We start from the raw sequence: 24070 nt of genomic DNA, 5'->3' as shown, positions 1-24070 counted from the left end.
TGTTCCACCAAAACTTCTGTTTACCGATCATGTCTATGCACAAAAGCAGATTCTTTTGACTTGCTCTGGTGACAGAAGATTCTCTCCAGAGCAGCTACATGGCCTTTTTGTTGACAGTTTCTATTTTTTTTAAAAGAAAAAAAGCATTTTGTGTGTAGATGCTGCATGAGTTTTGTCTACAAAACTAGCCATAGTGTGTAACTTAAAAAAACAAAAAGAAATACCCCAGCCAAACAAGAAGGCACCTAGTCCAGTCTGAGACTTTATTCATTCAGAGTCACTTATATGTAAAAGCCTTAGCTGCCTGGCTGGTATGATGACATATACACACTTGTGTGCATGAATCTTTACATGTATATTTACTTCAGATCTTTGTTTTAAATACTTTATTTTTAGAATTAAGAGATTGAATGACTTTTAGTTGCTTTATGTTCTTTACAGTTGTAATGTGTTTATGCATCAACATTTCAATCTTATTTTGTTTAGATCACATGTTGACTCAGCAAAATCCACCTCTTCTGAAACAGACTGCAATGATAATGTACCCTCCCATAAAAATTCTGGTCCCTCATTGAGCAAGCATGCAGTGAATGGCTTTTTTCAGCAGCAAAGTGCCTATGACTCTCCACCACCTCGAGCAGCCTCAGTTTCTGTAGACTGCAGCCTTTATAATCTGCCTAGGAGTTACTCACAGGAAGTTTCACCAAAGACATCATCTCCATCTGGGACCGATGCAGAAGGAGAGCAGCATGTTTTCAGTACCCTTTCTTCTGTGTCTTCCTTAGACGCACAAATGAGGCATTTCTCCATTAGTTATGACATTCCCCCAACACCTGGAGGTACTTATCAGATTCCACGAACTTTTCCAGAAGGAACTTCAAAGTTAGAGACAATTCCAGATATTCCTCCACCCCGGCCACCAAAACCATATCATGCTTCGGATCGCTCTCCCGTGGAAACCTGTAGCATTATGCGTGCTGCCTCAGACACTGACAGTACTTATTGCATCCCTACATCAGGATTGCCACCGTCACGCAGTAATACCATTTCCACTGTAGATCTGAATATATTTCATAAAGGTCAGTAGTTCAGTGTCTTGATCTTGCTGTGAGATTCTTTTGTTTCAGTCATTTTGTGCAACATGTTATAAAGGCTAAAATCTTTAACGATGGGACCTCTGAGAATTATGCATCCAATTACCACTGAAAATAGGGTGCGTAACTGTCATGAGATAGTTTGAAAATCTCAGCTAAAATGAAAACCATAAAAAGGCTTAATCAAGCTCTCTAGAGGGCCTTTGAAACATCTGTAATTTTATATTTATTTTAAGCCATGTTTAAATGTGGTACACAGAAACTTAATTCTAGTGATTTCATCCAAAACATGAGCATTTTATTAAATTTTTGATGATGCAAGTCTCGAAGTTATTACAGTTGTCTAGTGTAACCTTCAAATATGTTATTGGCCAATTTTTTGCAGACAACAACACTTGATATTGCTGCATACTATGTATTATAATCCAGCGTGGCAGCAGTAGCCCTGTGATAACTTGAATTTATTATGGACTTTCACTGCTTTGCCTGTAAGATGCATTCTGATCCTTTTGTGCCTGTGCAGTGGTTAACATTACAAACCTCTGAATAACTTCGAAACCAAACTGTTAGAGAGGGTTTTCCCTCGTTCCCTCGCATGTAGACTTTCCTGCTCAAAGGTACAGTGGTTCCAGGCTCAGCAGTGGTAATCCTCATAAGTGACAGATGTAAAGTTAGTAGCTGTTCTAAAAGTGTTCTGGAAAAATGACTTGCATGAGTTCTACATTTCTTGAGTCTTAGTGATTCGATATGGTATTTACATGTATCTTGTCTACTTGTCAAGCTCACTTTGGTTTGCAGAGGTTGAGGAATCTTATGTTCTTTTCATATGTTTTCTTTTTAAGTATACGTTGTGTTGCAGGGTCTGTCTTTCTAAGGGCAATGGATGAAAAGGCAAAAGCGGTGGAAAAAAAGGCCAAACCCTCAGCTTGAGCTAGAGTTAATATTCAGTTTGCAGGACTGATAGGTAGAAAAAAAAATCTCATTACTTTCTCTTTCTGTTTGAGCAGTGTAAACTCATAGATGAATGGATAACAAGTCTCTGGCAGTGTAGATACAAAGCAGCCATGGTTTGATCCCAGAAAGCTGTCAAAAAGGGACTGTTAAAGATTCCCTCTGACACAGGAATCAATGGATGTCACAAAATTGGCATAGACAACACTGTGCTGCCTCCTCCGTCACCACTACCACAACCACGTTTCTGCTGCTTACTACTCTGTGTCCAACAGGCTCTTTTGTCCCTGTGCTCTCTTCCGGTATGGCCTTTTTGGGGAGTAAGGGCACTTTGAAGTTGCTGCGGCGAGAATTAGGTGCTGCATATTCATCACAGCACCTCATTGCTATTCCCTGCTTGGGCTGATTACCATGCCGCCTTTGAAGATGGGGGCTAGTGTAGACACACCCAAATTATTGTATATCCATTTCTCCTTTAGAACCAATTATTCTTGTTCTTCAAGATTGTGACATGCTGCTCTGCTTACCAGAGGATGGCTCCTCTGCCTAGTTGTTGTGGACAGAGTCCCCTTTTCCAAGCTGCGTTCCATCTCTCTGTCTTGCTGCCTGCCTGCCTGCCTGCCGCTCCTATTAAGAACATAAGAATGGCCATACTGGGTCAGACCAAAGGTCCATCCAGCCCAGCATCCCATCTGCCGACGGTGGCCAATGCCAGCTGCCCCAGAGAAGGAGAACAGAAGACAATGATCAAGTGATTTATCTCCTGCCATCCATCTCCTGCCCTTGTTCAGAAGGCTAGGGCACCATACTTTATCCCTGGCTAATAGCCATTTATGGACCTAACCTGCAAAAATTTATCAAGCTCTTTTTTAAACCCTAATAGAGTCCTGGCCTTCACAGCCTCCTCGGGCAAGGAGTTACACAGGTTGGTTGTGCGCTGTGTGAAGAAGAATTTCCTTTTATTAGTTTTGAACCTACTACCCATCAATTTCATTTGGTGTCCCCTAGTTCTTGTATTATGGGAAAAGGTAAATAATTTTTCTATATTCACTTTCTCCACATCATTCATGATTTTATATACCTCTATCATATCGCCCCTCAATCGCCTCTTTTCCAAACTGAAAAGTCCCAGTCTCTCTAGCCTCTCCCCATATGGGACCCGTTCCAAGCCCCTAATCATCTTAGTTGCCCTTTTCTGAACCTTTTCTAATGCCAATATATCTTTTTTGAGGTGAGGAGACCACATCTGCACGCAGTACTCAAGATGTGGGCGTACCATAGTTTTATATAGGGGAAGTATGATATCTTTTGTCTTATTATCGATCCCTTTTTAAATAATTCCTAACATCCTATTTGCCTTACTAACTGCCGCTGCACACTGCGTGGATGTCTTCAGAGAACTATCCACTATAACTCCAAGATCCCTTTCCTGATCTGTCGTAGCTAAATTTGACCCCATCATGTAGTACGTGTAATATGGGTTATTTTTTCCAACATGCATTACCTTACACTTACCCACATTAAATTTCATTTGCCATTTTGCTGCCCAATCACTCAGTTTGCTGAGATCTTTTTGTAGTTCTTCACAATCTGTTTTGGTTTTGACTGTCCTGAACAACTTGGTGTCATCTGCAAACTTTGCCACCTCACTGCTTACCTCATTTTCTAGATCATTGATGAACAAGTTGAACAGGATCGGTCCCAGGACTGACCCCTGGGGAACACCACTAGTTACCCTCCTCCATTGTGAAAATTTACCATTTATTCCCACCCTTTGTTTTCTGTCTTTTAACCAATTCCCGATCCATGAAAGGATCTTTCCTCCTATCCCATGACCACCTAATTTACATAAAAGCCTTTGGTGTGGGACCGTGTCAAAGGCTTTCTGGAAATCTAGGTATATTATGTCCACTGGGTGCCCCTTGTCCGCATATTTATTAACCCCTTCAAAGAATTCTAATAGATTAGTTAGACACGACGTCCCTCTGCAGAAACCATGCTGACTTTTGCCCAACAATTCGTGCTCTTCTACATGCCTTGCAATTTTATTCTTTACTAGTGTTTCTACTAATTTGCCTGGTACTGATGTTAGACTTATCGGTCTATAATTGCCAGGGTCTCCTCTAGAGCCTTTTTTAAATATTGGCGTTATATTGGCCGTCTTCCAGTCATTTGGTACCAAAGTGGATTTAAAGGATAGGTTACAAACCACTGTTAATAACTCCGCAATTTCACATTTGAGTTCTTTCAGAACCCTTGGGTGAATACCGTCTGGTCCTGGAGACTTGTTACTATTCAGCTTATCAATTAACTCCAAAACCTCCTCTAATGTCACTTCAATCTGAGTGAGTTCCTCAGATTTGTCACCTAAAAAGACTGGCTCAGATTTAGGAACCTCCTAAAGCTCTATTGCTCTAAGCTGCTGCAGTTTCAGTCTTCCAGCCAGATCATTCAGCGGATTTGCCCTTCAGGGTGACCTTTCAAAATCTCTGCCACAAAAAGCATCAGGCAGTCCTCACGACCATTGTCCTGACAGTATCATTCCAGTAATGACTGAGGTGGTCGTCCTTCTCCATGGAGCCACTTCCTCAGTGGTTGATAGGGGAACATGGACCCACCTTTTGATCTGGGGTCCAGTTCATGGACCTTACAACACACAGCTAAGGTCTGTTCAGTTGCTTACTCCCTGTGCTGCTTGCTGCTCTGCGTCCAGCAGGGTCTTTTGTCCCTGTGCTCTCTTCAGGGTTTGCCCTTCTCTGAGGGCCAGACATCCCCGGGGTTATACTCCCCCCGCACCCCTCCCGGGTTCCCTCCTTCCCTTCTTACTAAAGAGGTGCTCACTGCCAACTTCCCAGAAGCCTTTTCTGATGCGAGCTTCTTGTGTTCATGTAAGTCTGCTCAGGTGAGCATCTCTTTTTAATCAGGGCTTTCCACTCAGTCTATAGCTCCCCCTCTTGCTATTTAATTGGATGCTTGGGCCCACCTGGCCTAACACATCTGTCTCAGAACAAGAGTGGGGAGTAGAGTGAGTCACAAAGCTATTGAAGGGTGGTTGTTGGATGCCAGGCTTGTTATTACTAGGATTTTTCTGAAGGAAAATAATCTGGAGAAGTTGAAACAAAACAAAATCTGGTAGATGTGGGAAGAAAAGAACTCTGAAAACAAAGTAGCAAAGCGTATGGGGGGTTGATTAAGAGGGTCAAATATATTAATGTTGAATCCGAAAGTGGAGAATTAATCTTATTATTTAAGTTCATTAAAGGAGTTTAGTGCTTATTTAATATCAATCATTCAGCCTATGGAAAAATTTGCTACTTACAGATTATTTTTTTCCTCTTCCAACCTAAGTTTAATTAACCATCATTAGCAACACACGTCTGTTTTTAATAACAGTGGGAGAGGGAGACCTTAGATCTCCAGTCAAAGATAGAGAAATCCATTCCATTAATCTTGTAATGTTGCTTTAACAGATGTCTGAGTTTTCTGAGACAAGTGAATATAACAGTGTAATGTTAATATAGATTATTAAGCCCACTCGAGCAATTAATTATATGTAAAGCATCTTTAAAAAAGTCCTTGGGAGGGAGGAATTGGTTGGAGGAGGGAACATTTTAAGGCAAAATATAAAAAGGAATTGATGATACAGCTGTATGGATATTTTAATTTTTTTAATGGAATGAATGAACGAATATTTCAAAATGGCAGTATTTAAAATAAAACTTCAAAATGCCATCATCTTCCCCAATCCTTTTCAACAGTTAATTTTGCAACATTGAAATGGAAGTATTGAGGCAAAATAAACAAGCAACCCACAATAAGAGAGAGGCAAGAACTAGGATTTCTCACCCAGGTGAAATATATTTCATTCCGATTTGCAATGAAAAGTTGAGAAATGGACTTTCCTCTGAAATGGAAATTTAAAAAAACCATTCTGTTGTGGAAAAAACAAAATGGATGTTTATAACATTTTCCTGGTTAGCTGGTCGACTGGTTTGCTAGTGGACCAACAAACCAGTTGGAGCTGGCCTGCCAAGTTGCTAGAAGCCCTAGGAAGCTGGGCTGCCAACAAGAAAGGCAGGTGAGCTGGCAGAAAACCAGGTAAGTTTCCTTTGAAAGTTGATGTAATTTATATATTTCCAAGAAATGTTTCAAGTCCATTGAATCAGCAATTTCCAGTAGAACCCCATTCTGTTGGAACTTTTCTGACCCACAATTCTATTTTTCAAGTCACCTGTTCCAAGTAGAACTGCATGTGAAACATCAAGAGCTCAAAATCTATTATGATAGTAGATATAGATACGTTTTGCTATTTGGAAATAGGACGTCCCCAGATGTTCAACAGGATGTATCATTTGTTTCTGGTCCTGAAAAACGTCAGTATCTCCTCTGAAAAGTGAGACACAGTAGATAGTTCTGTTGATAAATAGTGAAGCCATTTCAGACTTCGGTTGCCAAAACTCTGTGCCATTGTGTATTGTGTGTGTATCTGTCTCTTTTTCACCCCAGTTTGATTATTTGATGACTGTGGCTTTAACGATCCCGAATTGCATTTGAAACCAGAGAGTAAACAACCATAGATTGTGGAAAACTGGTCTAATATACTTAGACGACAGGTACTGAGATGAGAAAATAAATACCAATATTTACAATACCAACTTTCACCCCTTTCATTCTTTAGATATTAGTTCTCAAGACTGCTATGATATTCCACGATCGTTTCCAAATGACAGAGCTAGCTCTCTAGAAGGCTTCCATAATCATTTTGTAAGTATGATTTGATCTGACTTGCTACTATACCAACGAAGTATTTTCATCATCTGTATTCTGTAGTACAGAACCAGGGTGTAGAGTTACACTGTACTTTTAATAGTTGAAATTGGAACATGAATTTGATTTCACAACTGATAGCATAACTGATTATTTTGTTGTTAAAGGAAATGTGTGTTAATTTTAGAAAAACAGAAGCATGTGCACAATGGGAAGTGTTTCAAGTGAAGAACTGGATGAAAACTATGTCCCAATGAATCCTAACTCTCCACCACGGCAGCATTCCAGCAGCTTTACTGAACCCATCCAGGAAACAAACTATGTACCTATGACACCAGGCACATTTGATTTTTCCTTATTTGGAATGCAAGTCCCTCCACCTGCCCACATGGGTTTCAGGTCCAGTCCAAAGACTCCTCCCAGAAGGCCAGTACCTGTTGCAGAATGTGAACCACCGCCAGTGGATAGGAACCTCAAACCTGACCGAAAAGGTGAGAAAAACATGATGTGGAAGTCACTCTTATCCAAAAATATAATAATTTAGTGCTTCAACTTTTCATACCAAAATTAAGATAGGTATAAAATGCTTGTTTTCCAGGAATTCAGACGACAATGCAGAACTAAGAATCTAAAGAAGGCATTTGGTCATTTAACATTAGCTGAGTAATAAGATTGATTAATTCTATAGATTTAAAGATTATGGCTCTTTATTAATCAAGAGGTGGCGCACATTCTCTGCTACAGAATCGCAAAATACCCATAAACAGACACAGAACTGTGATTTAGTTCTCATACATAAAATATACATTGGGCCTGCCCACTTTAGAGAAAAATCACATTAACGTTTCAATGAAATATATCTCTATAAGCATAGCAATGTGTTAGTAGTAAAAATGGCAATACATCGTTATATGATTTAATGATAAAATGGTTCTTACATTTGTCTCTTAGTGGTGTTTTAGGCATATGCTGTTGCTGAAAATATTGTTTGTGTCTCAAAAATTAATTGTACCATGGGAGAGTGAGTTTCATGTTGTATCATGCTGCTTCTAAGAAATCCCAATGAAAGTACCCCATGTATATAAAACATTTTCTTTTAAATAATGGAAAGCTTTAGTATGTACATTAAATTTAGAAATGTTAAATAGTGTTAGGCCTTTCTGCCATCTGAAAAAATAAAAGCAAGGAAATTAGGCTCTGTGCTTGTTCTCTGTTCAATGTTGGGACTGCCCATCATCTTGACTTCAGTAGTCAGGTAGGACAGAGCCACAGATTTCACATATATGAAGCAAGATAGGTTTTTAGCCAGGAAGTTGCAATGCAGACTTTCCTTGGGCTCCAATTAGAGCTCAGAGGCCACTAAATCACACCATCCCAGGGCTGTCAAGCTGCGTTTGCCCTCCACCCCCCAAGATTTAGATGCCAAAGTGGAGCCCTAAATGAGAAGTAATGCCTGTGAAGTGCACTGAGTTTGAGTGATTTTTGAAGTTCTCTGCATTTCTGGAGATTACTAGATATTAAATAGCTTAACATTTTAAAAAAATTCCATTTTGGTTGTAAGAGCTACTTACTGTGGGGGAGGTACTGTACTGAGTTTGAGGAAGCTACAGCAAATTCAGTGACACAGCTGCGTGAGCAAAGCCAGTCAAACAAATAAAAAACAGAATGAAAGAGAAGTCTGACAAATGGACCCCCAAACACTTATCTTACTTAAATGCCCTGTAGCATTCCTATAAAATGTTAATTTCCATGCAGAATTATAGTGCACTGGATTTACTTTCAAGTTATTGTAGCAACATCTTCTATCACACTGAACACTTGTAGCTTAAAAGTATTATGGCACATTCCTATTATAAATTACTCTGTGTATGTAAAGGTTAAGAGATAGGCCAGATATTCTAAGAAAGGCCAATAAGAATTAGGAAAAAGAAAAAAAAATGCAAGGAACATGGTACATTAAATGCTCAGCTGTTGAGAGTTTTCACTGTAAGTAAGAGAGAAATTTCAATGTATAATCTGTGCTTGTTTTAAGAATTTTTGTTGGAATGTACTATTATTTCTCTAAAAGAATGTATCACTGCAGAGATCCACAGTGTTGGGTTATAAGACCTCCAGAAATTTCCAGACCCCACATTTTCCTGTCTAAGGAAGCAGCTGTGAGCCTTAACTGTGTATGTATAGCTACAGTTAATTTCTATAGAGAAACATGTTCAGAGCACCCAACCACCAACTCCTTTTTCTCTGGTACGGATGATAACATAACTTATTCAGTGAGAAATATTTTTGCCTTGTATAACTTTTACAGTAGTATATGTGATCTTGTTCCTGTACTGATATATGCAGCACAGGCTTCTGCGTCTATGTAGACCCAATTAACTGTAGCAGGAGGGGACCCCACGTGACCACAGGAAACCATGTCAGTAGATACCACTGCAGGATCAGCTCTAAGTTGTTTTGAGCTTTTCATTTTAAACTCCTCTTTTTTGTGTGTGTGTTGGGGGGGCGGGGTCTGCTGAGACTTGACACATCTGGTCCTGGCCAAGAATTGTGGTGCTGGAGCAGAAGTGTTAAATTTGGGGGAAGATTAATTTTTAATGAGGTTCCTATTTTAAACTGCACATTCTGATTGCTTGGTATTGTGAGGGTATGTAAGGCTGGAGGCTCGGAACATACATACCCCTCCTGTTCTTTGATTCACAAAACAACTTTTACATAGGTGTGGAAATGAACGAATGTTAGAAACAGCAACCAGTGTTCACTCCACTCAACGCATTTTTTTCAATGCTAAAAATATTTTTGGGTAGTTCAGAAACATTTCCCCTCACGTTTTGTTTTTAAAATAACATTAAGGCCATTACACACACTAATAAAGGAATGGAAGATCACAGATAAGAACACCATGGCCCTCTGCTTTTTAGTGTTCTTGAGTCCTTCTGTCCCCATTAATGTTTTGTTGTTCTTGTTTGTTTTTTGAGATGCAAAAGGCTTTACAGTAATGGACCAAATCCTGTAGTCACTGGCATCACAGTTCTGCTATAGTATTCAGTGAGACCAAGGTGTAGTACTTTCAGTATCTTCCCCCTGGTGTCTTCGCTCTCCCTTCCCCCATATCCGTTTTGTGGACATGAGGTTTGCACTGTTAGGTTACTTCCTCTGGCTCTACCATCTCTAGAGACCAACACATTAATCAACAGAGACCTGGCCCCGTCGGTGGCTAAGAGAGAGCGGGCCTCTCATGCATAAACATCAGAACATTTGGACGCCTTTTAGACATTTTCTCAATGCTCATTTTTAGGCATTGCTTCTGTGTTGTAAGAGAGGTGTTTAATGCTATGTATCCTTTATGATTAATTCATATAAACAGAATAACAATATTCACCACAATACGTGCTTATTCATATACACATGAAGACTCATCCACCCAGTCAGGCAGCTGGGGACCTAGGAGTCTGCAGACTTATTTACGGAAGCATGCCTGTGAGGTTTTTTTTAAAAAAGCAGCAGCTGTGAATTGAGTTAGGTTATGCCTGCCATGCTGTTTCCTAGGTTAAATTTATTTGGTCAAAAAGAATTAAATAATTTGGGGTTGTCATGTAATGTAATGTAACATCACTCCCTCTCCTGGCTCACAGCTGCTCCCACAAATGGGGGAGCTTTCAGTAATTTCTGGAACCTTTGAAAGTCCTTTTGAAGCATGGCTGGAGGCCTCATGACCCAACAGCCTGGATCAATTCAAGATACAGCCTTCAGAGAAGTGTAATAACAGGTAAGTGATACACTCATTGGGACAAAATCCAGAGTATTCAGCCACCTGTGGGTTTTTTTTTTTTGAACTTCTCTGAACTGAAGTTGAAAAGTGTTTTTAAATGTTATGGTCTTTGCATTTTATTTCTTTTATAGTCATTGTGCTTGTTGCTGCTCTAGCCTGCCATAGTTGCATGTAGTGGTGATGCTAAGTGGGAAGCAATATTGCTAGCAAAATGGGATTTGCCTTTAAGTAATCTCTGTTTCTGTCAGCACAACTGGGTGGCTTTCTTCTAAATATAAAGGTATCTGAGTAGCTTGACCTGAGGCTGTACTAGAGCATCTTAATTCTTTGAGACTATCAAGTTCTCCCTTCTTCATATGTGTTTTATTAAAGCAAAGGAAAAGTAGAAAGAAATGTACTACAATATAGCAGAGAGTAAATAAAGTTTAGGAATAGAAACAGGCATGACTCCTTGTTGACAGACCTTTTATGTTTTCTCATTGTCCTCTTCAGTGCAACTGAATAGACCACAAAGTGTTTTTACAGTGTACTAGAGTTTTAAGAAATGTAGTCCAGAAAACAGAGAAGATTAGGTGCTGGTTTAAAAAAATAGGTTTACATAGTGCTATAGAGGTACATGGCTTAAGTCAATTAAAATAGGATGGAAGGAAACCTGACAAAGCTCCCATTGATTGAATGAGGCTGGTATTTCACCCCAGGGCTGTCTCTACACTAAGAGAAATCTTCAAAATAGCCATGCAAATGGCCACTTCGGAGAATACTAATGAGGTGCTGAAATGCATATTCAGCACCTCATTAGCATATTGCCAGCCTTGGCACTTTGAAATTGATGCTTTTCACTGCCACGTGGCTTGTCCAGACACCTGCCAACTTGGAAATGCCCTTATTCCTTATCAGGAGTAAGACAGAAATAAGGGGATTTCAAAGGTGGCAGGGTCTTTTCAAAAAGGACCCCTATCTGGGTGAGCTGCGCAGCAGCGAAAGCAGCAATTTCGAAGTGCCGCAGCCAGCGGCATGCTAATGAGGCACTGAATATGCATTTCAGTGGCTCATTAGTATTCTTCAAAATGGCCATCAGAATGACTATTTCAACGATTTCTCTTAATGTAGACATGGCCCAGGTCTGGTATTCATGCTAAAGAAACCCTTATCTAAGTGATATGTAAAATTTTGACATGGTTTTACAGCATGATTAACAAACATACCAAAAAAAAACAAAACTGTATGTTTAATAAATCTCAAGACTGGCTGAGCTATAGCAAAATACCGTATCACTTAGCAGTCCATCAGCAGACCTGTATATTCCTGATGGGCAAAATCAATGGCCTTTTCAAAGTCATACATGTGAAACAAAAGTAGAACCTCACACAAAATCCAAGTCTCTCAGTTTGGTTTTCCCTGTTCTCTGGAATTTGTTGTGTAGTTAATTATTCCTTGACTTACTTTTTTTATACAAGAGTATGTCTCTATATGAGAGGGAGAACCTGTGAAATTCTATTCTTTACTCTAAAAAGGCTTGATGAGGCCTTAAAGTTATAATAAGAAATAGATGCCTAAATAGAGTAATACCTTCTAATTATTATTTTATTATACTTTTACTGAAGCAGAAAATTTAGGGCTGAGCTGTTACATAGTCCCTCTGAATATACTTGATAGGCAAATTGTATGTATCTCTGAGACATGCTGAAATTAAGCACTAGAATGCATTAGTACAGTAACTTATAGTAGAATCCTACTAAAAAAAGCAATGTGTAACGTATTTAAAAGTATAGCTTTCTCTTTTTTTCTCTTTTTGGGTGGGGTTGTCTATTTACTGGCATCGCTTCAGTGAAATTTTACTCTACAGAAGATTGCAATATTTCCTTTTAAAATGCGATTTTTAGGTCTATAGCCATCCTTTGAGGAAGGGAATTTTATATGAGACCTCTTTTGTAGATGTTAGCGATTGATAGTTGTAAATACTACAATTGCTCCTGACTTGGCCATAGTCTTCCTTAACCATGGTTGTGTGTCGGTTTGTACAGCACATGTATTTTTTTTAAAATAAGCACTCTGTTAGGAAGTTTTGGAACATTGATTAATTATAAAACTTGGTTGAAAACGTACCAATATCCTTGTTACATAGTGGTATGGAGTTTGAACAATATGTACATTTTGTTCAATCAGTGTGGGAGTTGATTTTCTTTAGAGATAAAATCATGCAGATGTTACCAGATGAGAGTGTGCTGTATTTTTAAAAATCCTAGTGTGTATCTGAAAAACTTTGACGGGAGGAGGAATAAAATAAACTGTAGAATTCTCCCTCCTCCTCCCGATATTGTTTATCTCTCATCCCTGTGTATTTATATAAATAAGTATTTTGATGTCTCTCGTCTTCTAGATATTTTAGAGAGTTTGTCGGTGTGATCAAGACCTCATCCTAAAAATAAAAGCTAGAACCACCAAATTCAGTGTACAGCTTCCTCTTATCATAATTTAAAGCAACCTAATGTTTTGGTTGTGGAAGGAAAACAGGGTGTACCTGGAATTGGATTGCTTCTCATAAAACCAGACGCAAAAGAGACAAAATCACCACATCAAGTACAGTCCTCAAAACTGACATAACTGAATTTTGAAAGAGACTGAAACAACATGAGCCAGAAGAATAAGATGAACCTGGAATAGGACTGCTTTTCAGTAAACCTCACGGAAAAGAGATAAAATGGAGAAATTTGGAGTGGCGCTCTTGTTTTGCCACAGCTAAACGAATGCTTAAGGTTTGGCAACTAGAAGAAAGTGTTATTGGAAACCAAATTGACTGTAACCCTTTTTTAAAAACATAATAAATGATAATAGTTGATAGGGATGAGGGAAAAATACACTTGATGTATTTCCCCTTTAAATTTTTACTAAAAGATTAGATGGAAAAATTTAACAATCTTTTTTTTTAGGAAACAAAAATTAACTTCAGAAAAATCCTATTTTTGAAAAATAAAATAATTTAAATAAAGCATATGCATTTTTCTTTTGCCCCCCCCCCCCAAAAAAAAAAAAACATAATTGATTTTAGGACTAGAGCAATGCTGAGTATATTGGCTAGTTTTTACATAAAATGAAACAGATTAGCGCTTTCCCCATCCAAGTTGGAATGTTCCCTCTCAGCTTTTATGCAGCCTTAATACGATGCCTGATTTCTCAAGAAAAAAATTCTCTTTTTGAGGAATTAGTATTACACATTTGTATGAAGCCCAAACAGTTATCTCAAGTTGGCATCCCATATGCTTCATGCTGAGTCAAACTTCGGAATCATTGACCTATGATACCTTTTGAAGCAGTGTGTCCTTGGACAATATAAAATAATTGTTCAGTGACTGAATGCTTTCAGTTGATCACATATTTGAGGCTTATTTATATATGGACGTACCTGGTGTGAAAAGCAGAGTCGAGCAATTCTTAGTAAACTTTCAGTAAATACCAATGAAATTAATCAATCTACTGAATAGTTGTGCTATTTGGCAAATATTTTATGGACTGGCGAACCCTAGATCTAAGTTACAGTTAAGAGACTTGGATTCAGAAACTTTCCTTGCTGACTTATTCTTCATTTCTGGAGTATCTAAAATTATTTTTGAGGCTGTGAAAAATTTTATTTGGTGTAAAGACAATTAAAAGAATTTAAAATTAAAATTAAAAGGAAAAGAAGAGAGTCTGGAATTGAGGCTCTACCACAAAAACTGTTTTATTCAGAATCAAGCAAGGATTCATAACTAAATGATGTGTAGCATTGTTGGATGTCCCCAGGACAAAGGACCAGTAGCATCCATCTCACATCACTGGCCAGATTTGAGCAAACATATTGAATACAGTTACACTACAGCACTCTGTCAAAGAAGTCATTGTCAGAAGAGAAGCGGATCAGAAGAGCGCTCCACTCTGTCGACAGAGCAGCCACACTGCCCGGCTATTCTCTCGACAAAACAGGCACCCGGAAGCACAGCAGAGGGCTACCCATTGTTCCGGCTGCCCTGTCTTTCGAGAGAAGGCCCCCCCCCAGAGCATTTACACAGATATTTTTGTGAACAGAATCTGTCAACAGCAGTGTTATGCCTCATGTCTGAGAGGCAGAACTCTACCAGCAAAAGTGCTGAGTGTTGTTGACAAACTGTGTTTTGTGTGTGCACACTCCAGGAGTTTTGCTGACAAAATGGGGGTTTTGGTGGGAAAACTCACTAGTGTAATCATAGCCATTGATTTCTATTTCCAGAGCTGGCCTTAGATCAAATGGCACTGCAGTAATGAACATGTTCACCATCCCCCACCCCTGATTTGTTAAACTTTTTTTGAATACCTTTTTTACTGCATTTGTAGCCCATTTCATGATTTTGTACAATTTGCATGCATTATTCACCTGTCTTATAGGACAGGTCTTAAATTTGCACACCAGGGTCTATAAATCTGTATTTATTCATGCCCTATGTAATCACAAGGCACAAGGAAAACTCTTGGATTCAGAGTGCTTGGATGTCACTGATTCTTCCCTTCATGTTCATATCATTGTCACAGCCACAGCAGTCTGAATCTTTTATTTTATTTTCATTCTGTTAGGCCTTATTTAGTAGAGTCATTCGCAAACTGAAAACAGATCAAGTGTTGTTTTCCTGTGGAGGGCTGTATCCAAGTAAAAAGTGTTTTAACTATTTAACTAATTTCAGTATTATATGTGCTGAAATGCCAAACCGTGAAGTTTATAAAATAACACTGAGTTATGTTTTTTTCAGAACAAGGGGGTAGAAATTCCAGAATATTGTTATGGAATGCCAGAAAACAGTTGACCTAAAGCAAATACAAATGTAAATTTCAGTTTCCTTTAATTAAGTTTTTGAAATTAAAGACCCACAATTCCTTTTCACTATACTCCCTGTAGCCAATACCTTTTTATAAGGGCAAAACAACTGTCATTATAGACAAACAACTTGTTCAGTGCTTGCTTTCTTACCTCCATCTCTCACTCCTGGTAAAACAGTGGCTTAGAATTCTTACCTCTGATCTCTTGGTCAGATTAGGAGTATTAGAATTCTGTTGGTGATGACCAGAAAAATTGCATTAATAGGGATGTATTTCTTATATTTACATCATGTTGGCAGATCTTCCTTTTTAGTTTTAAGCCCTGAATAACTATGATACAAATGGCACTTATGTTTTCCTAATAAAACAAACCAAACAGCCAACACTAGGTGGTCCAAAAATATGTCTTTAACAAAAATCTTGGATTTACTCAGTGTTTTGTTTCCAGTGACGGTATGCTGAGCAATACACAAAAGTAATGACAGTCCCTGTCCTGAAGAGCTTAAATATCATGAAAACCAAAAATATTGAGTCATTGCATACTGCACAAAACTAAGAAACACATCCTTCATGCTTATTTTTTCAGTTCAAACCTTTGTTTGATACAGAAACAGTATGTGCCAAATGGTCTACTCCTGACAATTTCTCAGAAAAAAAGGAGCACTGATATCCTGAAATGCTAGGAGGAGAAATCATGTGTGATTGTTGGATATGTTCAGACACTACATCCATAAGTGCTCTTTTCTGTTTGACATTTTCATAAAACTGCATTTTATTAGATACCCTCCAGCCTGATATCCCACTGCACAGTATTTTATCCCAAAATAATTCATGTATGTATGAATGCTCAGTGTAGAGCATTACATTGCCAACTTGTATTTCATTAAACAAATGTATTTAACAGTTATAAATATTATTGCTTACTAAAAAAAAAAAAAGAAATGCTCAAAACATTCATTCCTTTTTACCTTTTTGTAATTCACTATTTAGTCTTAACTTCTATTTTCACTTATTTTTTGTTTCTTGCATATTAGCATAACGTTGTAGCATCCAGTTGCAAATTCTGCAATGGAATATTTTAAAAATGGAAACAAAATTTTCATTGATTTTATTTTCATGAAAAATGTTTTAAATTTTTGTTTAAAAATGATGTATAAAATTTAAATTTTAGACTTAAATTACTAGACAAATGCCCCTTAAACAATAGGTAAGATCCTTCACGTTGTTCTCTAGTACTAAGGATTAAATGACCCCAAATCTAGGCAACTTTGGAGCACAATGTGAAACTCTTCTCTTTGCCCTCCCAACCCTCAGCTGGGCAGTTCCTCACCTCTGTTAGAAGATAATCACCAGGGCTCTTTCTGCTTAGAAAGTAATCTCCTGGAGAATAATGTAATTGCTTCTGTATTTCATGCTCTTTTAAGGAGCATCCTACAACTTGGAAGAAGCAAAGAGCGGATCCCACCATGAAATCCAGTTTTCATCAACACTTAATGAAAATTAATTACAGTGCATCAGTCAGAGACATGGTTTAAAAACAAAACAAAACAAAACAAAAAAAACTAAGATTGTGATAGAACTGATGTTTTTTGGGTAATTAATAAAAAGCCTTAATACTAATGATGATAGGTGCATAGAAATAGATATTTAGCGAGAGAGAGGAATAATATAAAGGGCTTTTGATGACCGATCAAAAGTGGTCTTTGTTTTTAATTTATGCAAAACTATCTCTTACAAGAGTTTTAAAACAGATACATTGAAATATTGGGACTGGATCAGCATGGCAGTTTGGTAGCAGAACAAAATATTCCCACCAAGTCATTGTTTTGGCCTCAAAGTCTTGAGATGCCAGGAATCAGAGATACTGTAGATTCAGTATATTCAACTCATGAGACATTGGAAAGCTCTTTGTGATGTTTTTCCTGCTACTGCGCAGAGGGTCTCAAAGCCTTTTGCAAACAGTAAATCAAGACTGAGGTAGGTAAGAGTGTATCCCATGTTACATAAACTGCAACATTGGTTGAGTAAGTTGCTCAAGACCACATAGAATCATTAAATGAGCTAGAGTAAACAAATCTTGGTAGTAGTGCTGGACATCTACCAGACACATTAAAAACAGGATAAATAGTTTTATCTTTATGTATTTCTGATCAATCTTGGGTGGCAGTGGACTTGCGCAATTGCTCACATCAGTTCAGCCAAACAATTCTGCTGTAGGATTTAGATGTTTAGAAAAGTTATTATCAGAGTGTAAATTTAGTTCTGAGTTACCTTGGACAGGTGATACTCACAGCCAAGTTTTGCCACTGAGACATGCACAAAACTGTCACACAGGAAACTCAGGATGTCCTGTGCAGGTAATTGTTTTGAAGCTACTCTAACTCTTCTGTAATTTCACCAGTACTACTAGATCTTATGCCACTTGAATCAAAGTTTCAAATAATGGTTAATGTGTCTATTCAAAACTTTTTGCCTAAGAATTATCTGTTGATTTTGCAGTCAAAAGAATGTGATAATTCGGCTGAATCCCTTCAAAACATTTAGCAAGTCTCACAACTTCCCAGGATAGAGGCTTCCGTCCTTTAAGTATGGCCTACATTCTTTAGTCACAGATGTGTACATTTACATTCAACTATGTTTGAATGCATATTGTTTCCTTGCACCCAGTTTACCAAGTGATCTAGATAGCTCCATACCTGTCGTCGTCTTTATTTACCACTCCCCCAATTTTTGTGTCAGCTGCAAACTTAATTAGTAATGACTGTTTTCTTCTAAGTCATTGGTTAAAAATTTTAAATAGTGTAGGTCTAAGAACAGTCTTACCCACGACAGCTCATTACCTAATAAATAAAATTGTTAGTGTTCAAGGTGCTACAGGACTTTGTGTGTGTGTGAGAGAGAAGCTACAGACTAACACAACTACTCCTCTAAGACTGTTTCTTACAGCAGGGGTGAGCAAATTCTTTACTCTGGGCCCCCCTTTTCACCCTGCAATTAGCAGGGGCCCTCCAGGTGGCCCTGGAAGCCAGCAGCAGTCTCCTGGAAGTGACTGTTGGTGCAGGAGGCCATAGCGGGGGAGGGAGGGAGCCAGTGGAAGCTGTGGCAGGGAGTGTGGAGGAGAGAATAGAAAAGATTGAAGGAAATATTGCTCTGTGGAGAGATATTAAAAGTCACCATGAAACACAAAAGTCCAGTGCTGGGGAGCCAGTTTGAAGGGGCTTCTTCCCTCCCCACTGTGCACATAGCACCCTCTCCCCCCCCCCGGCTCAGTGCCATGCTGGGGAACACCAAGAGTAGTACCTGTAGTAGGGGCAGATGCAGGAGTAGTTCTGCTGGCACACCACCAGTTACCTGAGTGTGGTCAGGCAGTGCAGAGGAGACAGCCCCACTGCTCAGCAAATGGTAGTGCAAAGGCAGCTGGAGGACTCGCAGGGGTGGGCTGCATGACGGGTTTTGTGCATGGAGCAGGAATGGAGTCAGATGCCAGGCTGGCGGGAGACAGGGAGACATGCCCCCTGGTATGGTGGGGGGTGTCCCACTGCGCGTGAGAACAGCCAGGGCGTGTGCCTTGCTTATTCTCCCTCCTGCGGAGTTGGCTTTGTCCCCTGTTAAGGGCATTGCAGCTGCAGGAAGTGGAACTTTGCTGCCCCTTCCACATAAGAAATTTCACACACACACCCCTCGGGCACCCCTATGTTACAGAATGCCATTGGATATCTTTAATTTCCTAATTTCCTTTCTTACATCTAAAAGTTGTCAATTAAGTCCTATGTTATAAAGTAATGGCGTTATACCGTGCTGTATCAGATATAGCTTGAGCTACTGTATCGCTAGTGCAATTTCATAGGTTTAAACAGAAAATATGTACAATAGAAGAAAAAAGTGAGAGAGAAATTTACTTCACAATTTAGCAGGAGTTTGTAGTTAAGCTTAGCTACTTAGCTGTTGTGGTCAATCAACCAGTGTGATACACACTGAAACAATATATATAATTTTACCTGTTTTTAAGGATTAGGCCTAAAGTAGTTCAAGATTCTGGCCTATCTGTGTGTGGTTTTTATTACTAATAATTTTAAAAGTTAAGTATCAGAGGGGTAGCCGTGTTAGTCTGGATCTGTAGCAGCAACAAAGGGTCCTGTGGCACCTTATAGACTAACAGAAAAGTTTAGAGCATGAGCTTTCGTGAGTGGGCATCTGAAGAAGTGAGTTAACTCACGAAAGCTCATGCTCTAAACTTTTCTGTTAGTCTATAAGGTGCCACAGGACCCTTCGTTGCTGCTTTAAAAGTTAAGTGATCATAAACGGATAGAGTGATGTCTTTTGAGTCTGCAGATAGCTTGAAACTACAGCTGTGAACTCTCTGCTTGCAAGCCACTCCCTCCACCAGTCTCATTCCCTCTGAAATTTGATCGTGACATTTTACAGCTTAATGTTAACTGTTTCATTCCCACTAGGACAGGGAAATGAATGGTAATGCAGCCCATGGAAGGTGGGGGACAATCTGGGATTTGTGCCAGGGAGAACAATGCAGAAGACTAAAGAGGGAGACAAAGACAAGGGTAGAGAAATAGTGAAAGGAAGATAGGTAAGAAAGATGAACAAAGGTCAAAGATTACATTGGTCATGAAGGGTAGCATGTCCTCTGAATATAACAATATATATGAATACAGCAGTAAGACACTGAATAAATAGCTATAGGAAAATTTCTGCCAAATTGTTCAAACTTGGGTGTCTAAAGTGAGGTTTATAAATAAATGGGAGCAGCAAGTAGTAAGCACCTCCGAAAATTAGGACATCTGTTTATTTGTGTTGGATTTAGGAGTGTGTCTTCAGGAACCTAGACTGGCTTTATGTTTGGCTTTATTTACAACCTCAAAACTGCAGTCTATCCACATTTGCTCTTTATCCAGACCTCCTGTTTACTTTAGTGGCAGCTGTTCTGGATTGGAGTATGGAGATGTAAATTTATACCACAGCCCATGGTCCGAAATTAAGCTGGCAATTAATGCTCTACACAGTGACTTTGGCTGCAAGGGAAAGTCATCTCTGCTTCCTCAGGGTCAGAGGGGAGCTTGAATGTACGCCTTTGAGAGAAGGGTCAACAAATACAACATGAAAAAGATTCCCAAAAGACTTATCTGGACAAAAAATACTGGGATTTTGGGGTTTTTAGGGTAATGCTTACAGAAGATCCTTGGCTGGAAAATCATTTAAATTAGCTGTCAAAATTTCATTTTAACCTTAATTTTAAAGGAGAACCATCTTCCATGTCTTGTTAAATGTTCCTCTAGTGGTAATATTTTTATACAAAACTACTTTTAAAAACTGTGATTAAACAGAAACGTCTTTTTTTTAAAAAAAAAAGCTTTCTTTCTTTTGTGTACATCTTGCTTGGCTCTGACAAGGTTCCTGCATGCAACGTTTTGTTCCTTTACAGTGGTGCTTAAGCCCTAGCATGAGACCTAGCTATAAAATTCTCCCTCAGCAGCTTGCTTATGCTTACGCAGTTAACTGTTCTGCAAGGGGCTCTGCTGCTTATTTGCAGAATTCCCTTTTCCCAATTATAAAACAAACATTAAGAAAGTCTTCTTTTTACCAATTAGGTCAAAGTCCTAAAATTTTAAGACCTAAACCACATGGTTTAGAGCGAACTGATTCACAAACCATAGGTGACTTTGCTACAAGAAGAAAGGGTATGTACCATAGCACTGTATGTTGTATGGGGCTCTGTATTTTTATTTTGAAAAGTATGTTTCTTTTAAAGGTTAAACTCTAATAAAACATTATCACTTCTAATGTTGTAATCAAAGATATTGAAAACATTTTACTTGTTAATCAAAGTGTGTCCCATGCTGGGGGAAAACCTCCTTGCATCCACATTGTATATTTAACTAAAGATTTACCAGAAGTTAACACTTTTATAGGTAAAAGTTTTGCTCTACTCAGTTTGACTGATTATATATCAGATTTAATTTTATCTGCTTATTTAGAAACAAGGGTACGCTATCTACCAGTATGTTGTTTAGAACAGCTTCTACTCAAGAGAACATAAATGTCATGGGTTCATAATCTGCTGTTAGCCAAATGTCAAAGTGCAGTATTAGTATGATTCATTAATAATTTTTAAATGAGTATTATGAAGGTGGAGTCTGTCTGGCTCCCTGTAAGTACTAACTGTGTTTATCTACTACAGTCACCTGAACTAGGACAAATTACAAATGGCAAACTTTTTTTTTTTTTTTTTTGTTCAAAGTGTTTATCTGGTGCATTTTGATCCTGTTCCAAACACCATTGAAGCAGATAGACTGACTCTTGCTGATTTCAGAAGGTTTTCAATCTAGAGCTTACTTCATGTCTAAAGATACATTAGTTGTGTTCGGGCTGTTGAGTGTAGCTGACATTCAGCCTCATACCTTAAAAAGCACTTAAAGGCTACGTCTACACATGCACCCAACATCGAAATAGCTTATTTCGATGTTGCGACATCGAAATAGTCTATTTCGACGAATAACGTCTACACGTCCTCCAGGGCTGGCAACGTCGATGTTCAACTTCGACATTGCGCAGCCCGACATCGAAATAGGCGCGAGGGAACGTCTACACGTCAAAGTAGCACACATCGAAATAAGGGAGCCAGGCACAGCTGCAGACAGGGTCACGGGGCGGACTCAACAGCAAGTCGCTCCCTTAAAGGGCCCCTCCCAGACACACTTTCATTAAACAGTGCAAGATACACAGAGCCAACAACTAGTTGCAGACCCTGTATATGCAGCACGGACCCCCAGCTGCAGCAGCAGCAGCCAGAAGCCCTGGGCTAAGGGCTGCTGCCCACGGTGACCACAGAGCCCCGCAAGGGCTGGAGAGAGAGTATCTCTCAACCCCCCAGCTGATGGCCGCCATGGAGGACCCCGCTATTTCGATGTTGCGGGACGCGGATCGTCTACACGTCCCTACTTCGATGTTGAACGTCGAAGTAGGGCGCTATTCCCATCCGCTCATGGGGTTAGCGACTTCGACGTCTCGCCGCCTAACGTCGATTTCAACTTCGAAATAGCGCCCAACACGTGTAGACGTGACGGGCGCTATTTCGAAGTTACTGCCGCTACTTCGAAGTAGCGTGCACGTGTAGACGCAGCCCAAATGTGCTTGTATCCGCCATAATGCTCATTCTATAGTATATTTATTTCACAGTGTATATCTACACAGCAGCAGCAGCACTCTGAAACTAGTTATTCTACAATATAATATTTCAAAATAACACTACTACACACAAAATGCATTTTGTAATTGCACTTAGCTATTTCTAAATACAGCATCTGAACACGTAGAGCCTGTTTCAAAATAGGTCCATTGGATGCACTGTAGCTTATTTCAAAATAGGCTCTATTCTCTGTCTAAGCAACCCCTATTTTGAAGTAGGCATTATTTCTCATGCAACAAGGTTTACCAATTTTGAAATAAGATAACTGCTATTTTGAAGTAGCAGTTGCATTGTGTAGATGCTAGCAAAGTTAGATACTAGCAAAGTTATTTTGAAATAATGTCAGTTATTTGGAAATAACTTTGGTACGTGGACATACCCGTAGATGAATTAAGTTCAGTTCTGCCACTCTAACACATGCAGAGTAGTATCTTATTCCTAGAGTAGTTCACAGAAATAAATTATTGGGATTTTTTTAATTAACTCGGTGGGAATGCCTGATAAATTAGGTGTTGCCAAGCATGAATTAAGGTGTTTGTACCTGATTCGTTATAAGATACTGCTGTGTACTGATAACTCTTCAGCTACATGTAGAGCATTCCTACTGCATTTTAACTACAGCAGAAAACAGTTTAGTGTGAGTATAAGTCCAATAATTATTTATCTGTAGCATTTCAATTAAAACATTTACACTGAAGTTGGTACCAAGGGCTGACCTTTTAAGGTATCTTTTTATCTTAAGACTGCCTCAGAATAATCCCTCATCTGTAATGAGCTCATTTCTGCTCCTCCCTTATAAGACCACCTCTTTTAAGCAGTTGATTTTTGTCAGTTCCATAAGTGGTCCCTTTGACAGGCTTCCCTCGTATGAACTAATTTTCAACTCTCTGAAGTTTGATGTTGGTTTTCCAGCAGTCAGATCTGCTGTCAGCAGTCCTGTATAACTGGTGTTTAATTTTGTTTTGTGGGAAAAAAAAATCTAATAGTGTTTTTAGTAAGTTTATAACTGTATTTTAAATGGCTTTATGATGATAAATTGAGATTGATGGTAAAGAGACTTCCCCATAAGTTTTGAAATTCAGAAATCCAATTGTTTGTTTTTTTTACAGCTCAGGAAATACTTGTATTTAATTTCAGTTTTAGCTTACTGTGGTTCTACTCTGAAAATTGTGTACAAATGGCACCTTGCTCAGAATCCTATCACCTGATGATATGGTGCTTTTCCTTTTCTCTCAAGTTAAGCACTACAGAGAACTAAAATACCCATGGAAGACTGAGCTAGATTCTATTCTGATTCATGTCTCCTCCATCTGTTAACTAAATTCCAATTAAAGGCCTTGCTCTAAACCAGTGTTCCCCAAACTTAAAATATTTGCATACCCCTTTCAGGACTTTGGCCTTATCAGATGATTTTTAGTAATTTATTTTCTGCTCTATACCCTTTGAAATCCTTTCGAGTACCAC

General features: G+C 38.9%; 1 protein-coding gene across 6 annotated transcripts in view; it reads left to right on the top strand.

Moving 5' to 3' along the window:
- Window positions 1-24070, top strand: part of GAB1 (GRB2 associated binding protein 1) — a 135976-nt gene that overhangs the window by 102005 nt on the left and 9901 nt on the right. For 3 of the 6 annotated variants that reach the window (XM_074993267.1, XM_074993265.1, XM_074993264.1), the window contains 4 exons: window positions 487-1079; window positions 6724-6809; window positions 7000-7303; window positions 21009-21098. In XM_074993267.1, the coding sequence (XP_074849368.1) occupies window positions 487-1079; window positions 6724-6809; window positions 7000-7303; window positions 21009-21098 (1073 nt within the window). The remainder of the gene's footprint in view (window positions 1-486; window positions 1080-6723; window positions 6810-6999; window positions 7304-21008; window positions 21099-24070) is intronic. The other 3 variants (XM_074993270.1, XM_074993269.1, XM_074993268.1) reach the window with 1 other exon arrangement.

Source organism: Carettochelys insculpta, chromosome 4 (assembly GCF_033958435.1).
Source record: "Carettochelys insculpta isolate YL-2023 chromosome 4, ASM3395843v1, whole genome shotgun sequence".
Lineage (NCBI taxonomy): Eukaryota > Metazoa > Chordata > Testudines > Carettochelyidae > Carettochelys > Carettochelys insculpta.
The sequence above is the reverse complement of the archived record's forward strand: the minus strand, read 5'-3'. Positions and strand labels throughout refer to the sequence as shown.